Consider the following 9,231-nt stretch of genomic DNA (forward strand, 5'->3'; position numbering starts at 1 on the left):
CATTGGTGTGGCTGGCTTCTGGGTTGGATGGGCATTGTGTCAAGAAGCAGTGCGGCTTGGTTGGGTCGTGTTTCGGAGGACGCATGGCTCTCAACCTTCGCCTCTCCCGAGTCCGTACGGGAGTTGCAGCGATGAGACAAGACTGTAACTACTACCAATTGGATACCACGAAATTGGGGAGAAAAAAGGGGGTAAAAAAATTATAATAATAGCAACCAGAACTAAAATACCCATACACACATCTACTGTACGTCTGCACTCACCCCTGATGAAGCATGGCTGGTAGGATGACATGGATTCAAAGATGCTATTTGATGCCATGGCAACGCTCCCGGTATAAGTCCTAGCAACGCTACCGCACTTCTGGAACACACGGTTCTCTGCTAAGTCCAGTGCTCCGATGTTCTCGTCCGTTCCTCCTTCCTCTTCTTTATTTGGATGGGGGGGTGATTGCAAAACTGATTCCTGACATGCAAACACACACAGGCCACAGGGTCAGAGACAGTCAGTTAAAGTTCTCCCACCTACAGATCAACATCAATACAGATCAACATCAATACAGATCAACATCAATACAGATCAACATCAATACAGATCAACATCAATACAGATCAACATCAATACAGATCAACATCACAACACTAGCGACCAAGTCTTGATGGAACTGTGTAACTGTTATGTAGAGATGACAACTGCTTTATGAATGCACAACAAACTCAAAAACACAAAACACTCCCCATTCCTGACCCCCAGGTCACCCCAGGTTGGCGATGCAGGGAAGGTGCTCTCTCCCTGGGTAAAGAACAGAGCTCAGGGACCCCAAAGCCCTGGATCCCTGAGGGGTTATGGTGGTGGTGTGCACCAACTCCTTGAGAGAGAGCTACATTTGTTCCAACCCAGCAATAACACAGCTGATTCAACCATCCAAGGTCTTGATGATTAGTTGATCAGCTGAATCAGATGTGTTAGTGCTGAACTGGAACAGAAGCATTACATACACTCTGTAGTTCTCTAGGACCAGGGCTAGTGTCCGCTGGGTGGAGGAGGCTGCTGTTTCAAGGGCTCTACCCTCCAGAGGTGGCCTGATCCTGGGATGAGAGGTGGTGAGGTAGTCCCTCCCTGTGGTTTCAGAGGATCACTAACCTCTGGCTGAGTCACACGCTGTAATCCAACCTAGCCAATCTCTCTCTCTCTCTCTCTCTCTCTCTCTCTCTCTCTCTCTCTCTCTCTCTCTCTCTCTCTCTCTCTCTCTCTCTCTCTCTCTCTCCCCCCTCTCTCTCTCTCCCCATCTCTCCCCCCTCTCTCTCCCTCTCTCTCTTCCCATCTCTCCCCCTATCTCTATCTCTCTCTCCCTCCATCTCTCTCTCTCCCTATCTTTCTCCACACCTCCCTCCATCTCTCTCTCTCCCTATCTTTCTCTCTCACACACACTCCTTACTCTCCCTCCTCTCTTTCTCTTTCTCACTTATCCTCCTTACTCTTCTCTCTTTCACTGTCTTTCTTTACCTGTTTCTAGCTCTTTCTTTCTCCCTCCTCTCACCTCTCTCCGGCGGTGATTGGATTGTAGCCGTCTCCTGTCTGGTCACAGCTCTGGTTTGTGGTCGAGTGGTTGGACCATGGTCGGTCTCTCCAAACCCCAGCGGCGGCTTCAACTGTTCCCCTCGAGGAAAAAAGAGCCAGGGCTCAAGCCCATTGGGCGAGGACGGTCACGTGATCCTCAGAGTGAGCGGCTCTCTTTTTGTGGCGTTGTTTTGTTTTCGTTTAATCTGGTATTGTGGCTTTACTCAGCCACCCCACCTGCCCTCTGCCTGACCAACTGTTAGCACTGGGGAAGTGGCTGTGGCTACAGTTTAGAGAGAGACAGAGGGAGAGAGAGAGAGGGAGGGAGAGAGCGAGAGAGGTTAAAGAGAGCGAGGGAGAGAGAGTGTATGTGCTTGTGTTTGTCTGTGGTTTTTGCAAAAGAGAGAGAGAGAGAGAGAGAGAGAGAGAGAGAAAGAGAGAGAGAGAGAGAGAGAGAGAGAGAGCATGTGTGTATTTAGAAAGAGAGAAAGGTGAGTCACCCACACAAAGCCTACCCATGCAAATCTCTCTCCAGGAGGACACACAATTCCCCCTGTGTGTGTGTTTGTTTGTATGACGGTTTGGGCACCTGAAGCCTCGCACAATTTACATGCCATCTTTTCATATCACTGTCCCATTTCCTCATGTTGTGACAGGAAAATAAAGAAAGAGCGGGAGAGCAAAAGAGAGGAAGAGAGGGGAAAAGGAGAGGGAGCAAGTGAAAGAGCTAGATAGTAGGGAAGTAGAGAGAGTGAGAGTGAAAGAAAAGGAGGGGAAGACAGAGAGAAAGAGAGGGAGGATGTGGCCACAAACGAGTGCAACACTGTTTCCTGGATGTGAAGAGTATTCAACTGTCACCTAATGTAGCCCCATTATGATGTGCTTTCTGACAGTTTCAAAATCTACTCCTGTAAGCCACCATTCAGTCAAGTAAAGATAACATAAAACTGCTCTGCGGGTTAACGTTAACTACCTACCACTAAACTAGAAAAGTTCTATCGACTTCTATGGCCACAGTTTCGTCAAGCCTCAACCTTGTTCTGGTGAGGGTGATTTACCCAGCCAGGTCACCCGTGATAAAAGTCAGTATTCGACGTCCATCCATATCTGAGGACGTCGGGAGATGACCGGGAAACAGGCCACTAGGGGCAACAGTGAGTGCTGTTACCTTCAAGTAGGTTTCAGTTTTGCTTGGGTGTTGTGGACTGGGATGTAAGCACCTGCCTCTGATTCCAAAGGTTGCAAGTTTTAATTGTTTTTGATGTTTCTTTTTAAGCCTATCCAAAACCTCAGCCCTTACCTTAACCATTAGGAGTTAAAGCCTAAGCTTAACCTTAAACACTTTGAAATTTGACATTTGCAACAACTTTGAAATATGAGAAACATGGTTGAACGTCTAATTCTGACGTGAGACTGTGAGAGCTAGTTGGATTTATCTGAACACGTGTGTGTATGTGTGTTTGTCTGTTGATTTTAATTGTAGGGCTGGGATGTGAGTGTGTGTGTGTTGGGGTTAATAGTAGGGCTGGGATGTGAGTGTGGTGTGTTGGGGTTAATAGTAGGGCTGGGATGTGAGTGTGTGAGCGTGTGCACCTGCTCTAATGAAGGCTGAAATTGCATTGTTTAGGGGGCGGGACCAAATCACCCCCGCCCCCCACACCTGTACCACCATGCCTCCAATCTCACCTTAGACACGCCCCTCACAGCCATTCAGCCATCTGGGTTTCAGGGGTGAGAGGGAGGGAAGGGTGAGCGGGTGTGGATGTCATCAGTTGGCCGAGACAGCTGCGTCCCCACCCTCTCTGCCTTAAGTTTAATATACACACATGCACAGATACAGTATACTTCCTGAAGACTCTGATCCGTCTTCGTCTCAATGTAGTCCGAGCCCAAACGGAAGACTCTGAGACGCGCTGAGGGAACACAGCAGGATTATCATGACCTTTGACCCCCTACAGACACAACACAACATCCAGCTGCAGCTTCCTGGGTCATCTGGAGGTCAGACTGGGTCAGGGGTCAGACGGGGTGGGGTCTTATGTCAGCCAGAGAGGGGGATCAGAGACGGAGATAAGTGGAAGAGATGTAGCGACTATAAAGAGAAAGAATAAGGCAGAAGGAGAATAAATCAGACGGAGAGAGAGAGAGATCTGGAGAAGAGGCGGATGTTTCTGATAGACACAGCTGTCAGTGAGACCTCTCCATACATGTACAACCGCCCATGGCGCTCCCACGACACAGCTTCCACCCCCTGGGCCTGGGACAAAAGTGTGGAGGAGACGCTTGAAAAGTAGGATATAAGATAGTAGGATATACAATACTGGGGGACCACTGCATACCTATATAACTATGGGACCCATTAAAACAGCAGAGATTGTGAGTCTAAGGCAGCTACATACTGCAGTAGTAAAATGAAGCTATACTTACAGAAACAATCATCCTGAGAGTAAATCTCTCAGCTCAGCAGGTATACCATAGTAAAGAGGCCCAGCCTGTTGAGCTCATGGAGGTGGGAAAGCAGGGGACTTTCCTGAGCATGACTCCCAGGCCTGGCCCCTCCCAGCTGGGTTAGGTCTGCTGCAGCACCTCTCTCCCTTCCCCTCCCACAGAACACTGAACATAGAGAGGGTGGAAAGAGAGGAGGATAGAAAAAAAGAGGAAGGGAGGAGAAGGAGACAGCGGAGATATAGGACAGGAGGAGAAGGACAAGGTCAGAGAGAGGGAACGAGAGAGAAAAAGAGAGAGGAGGGGAATTCTCAAAGTGTTCTGTCCAGTCTGTCTGAGAGGGACTGGTTACTGACTCACCCACCCACTCACACTGGAATCCCAGCAGGTGCCCCCCCCCGTCTCTCTCTCTTTGTCTGTATCTCTCTCCCCCTATACTCCACTCCAACCTCTCTCTCTCCTTCTCTCTCTTCTCCTGTTCATGAACACTTAAAAAAGTATTAACGTACACAACAATAAAACATTTATCTGTTATGAATTATTCTGAGGTCACAGGTCAATAGGTGCGGTGGGATCCAGAGTTGTCTGGGAATATCAGGGCGCGTGGTTGGCTGACCTGATGGAGAGTGAAGATCTGGGAGAACATGGATGGACTTCTTCCATAAGGTCAGGGAGAGGGTGAGAGGGAGTGAGGGAGAGGGTGACAGGGAGTGAGGGAGAGGGTGAGAGGGAGTGAGGGAGGGAGTGGACATTTATACTATGGTTGTCCGGACATGCCACAGTGATGAGAACTCAATCACACTTTACTTGACCCTTCTGTTAGAAGACCTACATAAGACCATCATTAGAATGTTAGAACAGAGATCATAACATAAGGAATATAGTTTTCATTGAGAAATAGGCAGGCAGAAAATACTGGGAAAAGGCCTCACTGAGTTTTGGCAGAGAGTCTTTCTTAGGAACAACTTAACCAGCAGGCTTGTAAACAATCCCAGACATTCAGCGGGGGTGGTGTGTGTGTGTGTGTGTGTGTGTGCATGTTTGTGTGTGTAGGGATTGGGCAGTGTGTGTGTGTGTGTGTGTGTGTGTGTGTGTGTGTGTGTGTGTGCGTGCGTGTGTTAATGAGTGTTAAATAACCCTTTCTGTAACAGGACAAGGGGTCAGATCACTTACTGGCAGTCTGCGTGACACACTGGCGGCTCAGTGTGTGTGTGTGTGTGTGTGTGTGTGTGTGTGTGTGTGTGTGTGTGTGTGTGTGTGTGTGTGTGTGTGTGTGTGTGTGTGTGTGTGTGTGTGTGTGTGTGTGTGTGTGTGTGTGTGTGTGTGTGTGTGTGTGTGTGTGTGTGTGAGCGATGGAGAGGGAAAAAGAGAGAGAGAGAGAGAGCAACCTCTTTTGTGTCTTTAACAAAGAATTCAGAAAAGCTTTGATCTCTAGAGCCCTATATTCTGGAAACACACAATGATATTGGCTGCCCCTGGCTACGACCCCACTCTCCGAGGCTGTCTCAGGGAGAGTTGGGATAGGGGTTAGGGTTTAATTATTTTTTTAATCGAACCTTTATTTAACTAGGCAAGTCAGTTAAGAATACATTCGTATTTACAATGACAGCCTACCCCGGCCAAACCCGGACGACGCTGGGCCAATTGTGCTTCGCCCTATGAGACTACCAATCACGGCCGGATGTGATGCTGCCTGGGTTAAGTTAAGGAGTTAGGTTAAAGGGTTAAGGTTAGGGTCAGGGGAAGGGTTAGCTAAAAGGGTTAGGGTTAGGTGAAGGGTTAGCTAACATGCTAAGTAGTTAAAAATGTGTAAGTAGTTGAAAAGTTGCTATTTAGCTAAAATGCTACAGTTGTCCGTGATGATACTTAAACTCACAACCTTTGGGTTGCTAGACCTTTGGGTTGCTAGTGTTATACGCTGACCCATCCACCCCAACCAACCACCCTACTTTCGTTTTTGCCTTAAGTAACCATCTGTCTTACGTAATCATACCAAACGTAACATATCATACTACTGTCATTTGCGTGTCCCGGATGTACATTTGCTATGTTACGTATAGTCTATGAGACCAGGCTGTAGACACTTGTGTGAAAGCACCCTCCAAATTATTATTATTATAATTATTATATATTCAATACAGGAGTGCATACAGTAAGCCTTGGCCACAACAATTAACTAACGCTACTGAACACTTCTAAAGATCTCCCTCCCTTCCTTCTCTCTCTCTCTCTCTGATATAGACTCCTAGACAAACACCAACAGCTGTTCAGTACTGGTTTCCATTTCAGCATCCTGTCGTGATGAAGTCATGGATGAGCCATCGTTTAGCCATCCTGTCGGCTCAGGCAAACACATGACAGAGGGATGAGGCATCGTTTAACAGGCCTGCCATTCAGGGAGCACAGAGAAGGCCTTTTGTTCCCTGACGGTTATACTAACGTTAGGATGAGGGGGCGACTGGTTAAAAGTGTGTGTGTGTGTGTGTTGCTCGCAGTGAGATGTGAAGGGCTTTGTCTCAGTGTGTGTGTGTGTGTGTGTGTGTGTCTCTCTCTCTCTCTCACAGAGTGATGTGAAGCATTTAGTCTCAGACTTTTCATTACTCAGCAGGCAGGAGGGAGAATCTTCCAGTAAGAGACCGCCTCCTAGACACTGGAAACACACACACACACACACACACACACACACACACACACACACACACACACACACACACACACACACACACACACACACACACACACACACACACACACACACACACACACACACACACACACACACACACACACACACACACACACACACACACACATACTGAGTCACCCACACCTGGCCCTCTCATCTTACAAACATATGAAATAAGTCCATCCCCCTATGTGTCTGTCAGTCATTGGAGGCTTGATGAGAGGAGAAAGGAAACATTCAGACTGTGTTGGGACGAGGCCCTAGTTGACACTAATACAGTCAGACAGAGGAGAGGAAAACACATCCGTCTTCGTGACGACTCCACTAATTACACGCATGTGTACTGAGAATTCATGTTTCGTCATCAGCATTTGCGTGTGTTTCATCATAATGGAACTGGAGGAAACTGTAACTCAAATATTTATTTCCCATCATCTTGTGGCATTATTAATCCCACATGCTTTACCTACAGTGTTAAGGGATTGTCTATGTATTTGCTTGCTAACATGACATTAGCTAGCCAGCCAAACAGAAGTGTTGATTGATAGATACAATTCCATCATCGATGTGGGAGACCCTGATATTTAACATGTTGTCAGATCTCTGGTTTATTCCCCCTCTCGACTCCCAATAGGGTGACCTCCCCTAGACGCTGACGTGGGGTCAGTTTTGCATTCCTTCATAATGGCTACGGTTCCCATTTTAGGACGGCAAGCTGATCCTAGATCAGGACGGCAACCTGACCTTGGACAGTTCTGGGCAACTAGCACCCAGAGCCGTCCACTCCCGGGGGTTTGAACTGTGATCCCTGCTAATGTCCTAAACCACTGAACATGCTCTGTAAGTGGCTGGGGTCAGAGGTTAAGATAGCTGTGGCTTGTGGGAGCTCAGGAGCTCACACTGTGCTCAGCCTGCCTGCCTGTCTCCACGGTGACAAAGGAGAGGTGAGGAGAAGCACGGCGTCACGTCTCACTGCCACTGTACTGTTTTCCCATTGCTATAGAGGACACAGACATCACATTGTAGGCTATATTTTAGCATTCTTTTTTTACATATTGTATTGTATTGTGAAATCTAAGAAACAAAATGGCATCCAAATTGACCCTTGGGGGATTGCTAGATCATAATGCATTTTATTGTTCACAGTCATGGGCTGGATTGTTGTGCAGACCAATTCACTGAAGAATACTTGACACTGTAAGTAAACGCACACAAGCACCCACACACACTGAAAGCTGAGCTCTGTGGGGTCTTGCAGGCTAATGAGATGATGACTGTCAGCAGAATCTGTTTGTTTCTCTCTCTCTCTCTCTCTCTCTCTCTCTCTCTCTCTCTCTCTCTCTCTCTCTCTCTCTCTCTCTCCCCCCCCTCATCTCTCCCCCCTCTCTCTCCCTCTCTCTCTTCCCATCTCTCCCCCTATCTCTATCTCTCTCTCCCTCCATCTCTCTCTCTCCCTATCTTTCTCCACCCCCCCCTTCTCTCTCTCTCTCTCTCTCTCTCTCTCTCTCTCTCTCTTTTCCCCTCTCCCCCTCTTTCTGTCAGTAAAAGAGGGGGGGGGGGGGGGGGGGCAATTGGACGGGGGAGTTGACTGAACATGGCAAATGAGATAATTGGTCCCCAGTGGATTGGGAGAGAAGGGGTTGATGAGGGGAGGGGAGACTGGAGACTGGAGAGTGTGGGCGGATGTAGAAATAAAATAGTTTGTGTTTCTATCTGGGTACTTTCTGGTGTATATGTATGTCTACAATACAGCTCTATGTAGCTGTGTTATGTTGTTGTTTTATGTGGGCGTACTGTATTGGTTGTGTTTATGTGGGTGTACTGTATTGGTTGTGTTTATGTGGGTGTACTGTATTGGTTGTGTTTATGTGGGTGTACTGTATTGGTTGTGTTTATGTGGGTGTACATTATTGGTTGTGTTTATGTGGGTGTACTGTATTGGTTGTGTTTATGTGGGTGTACTGTATTGGTTGTGTTTATGTGGGTGTACTGTATTTGGTTGTGTTTATGTGGGTGTACTATATTTGGGGTGGCAGGTAGCCTAGGGGTTAGAGCGTTGAGCCAGCAACCGAAAGGTTGCTGGATCAAATCCCAGAGCTGACAAGGTAAAAATCTGTAGGCCGTCATTGTAAATAAGAAGTTGTTCTTAACGGACTTTCCAAGTTAAATAAAATGTAAAAAATACTGTATTGGTTGTTTTTATGTGGGTATTTGTCAGTGCGACAGTGGAAGAGTGGAACAACAGGAGGGGTAGAGTCTGTATGCTGGGGTGTTTATGGTGTGAGTGAGGCCTCTTTATGTCTCCTATAGTTAATGGACCTTTCCTAAAGGAGAACTGACGGTACATTGGGCAGTCACATAACATAATGCTTCCTCCTGACGGAGACTGATATACTACACCCCTAGGAACCAAAATGGTGCTAGGTATACGACAGAGGGAGGAGCTTTATTACTGTGACACATCTTACCGTCCTCTCTACATCTAACGGGGGCTAACGTTGCTGACAACTCTCCGGTGGCACAACTATTACGACATAACG

At 47.4% G+C, this 9,231-nt stretch overlaps 1 protein-coding gene across 1 annotated transcript in view; it reads right to left on the reverse strand.

Moving 5' to 3' along the window:
• Positions 1-450, reverse strand: part of LOC120042747 (runt-related transcription factor 1-like) — a gene marked incomplete at its 3' end in the record, with an annotated part of 37,397 nt that extends 36,947 nt beyond the window's left edge. The window contains exon 1 of the mRNA XM_038987547.1: positions 264-450. Coding sequence (XP_038843475.1) covers positions 264-321 — 58 coding nt within the window. The remainder of the gene's footprint in view (positions 1-263) is intronic.
• Between the last annotated feature and the right edge of the window lie 8,781 nt (positions 451-9,231).

Source organism: Salvelinus namaycush, unplaced genomic scaffold (genome assembly GCF_016432855.1).
Source record: "Salvelinus namaycush isolate Seneca unplaced genomic scaffold, SaNama_1.0 Scaffold766, whole genome shotgun sequence".
NCBI classification, from domain to species: Eukaryota; Metazoa; Chordata; class Actinopteri; order Salmoniformes; family Salmonidae; genus Salvelinus; species Salvelinus namaycush.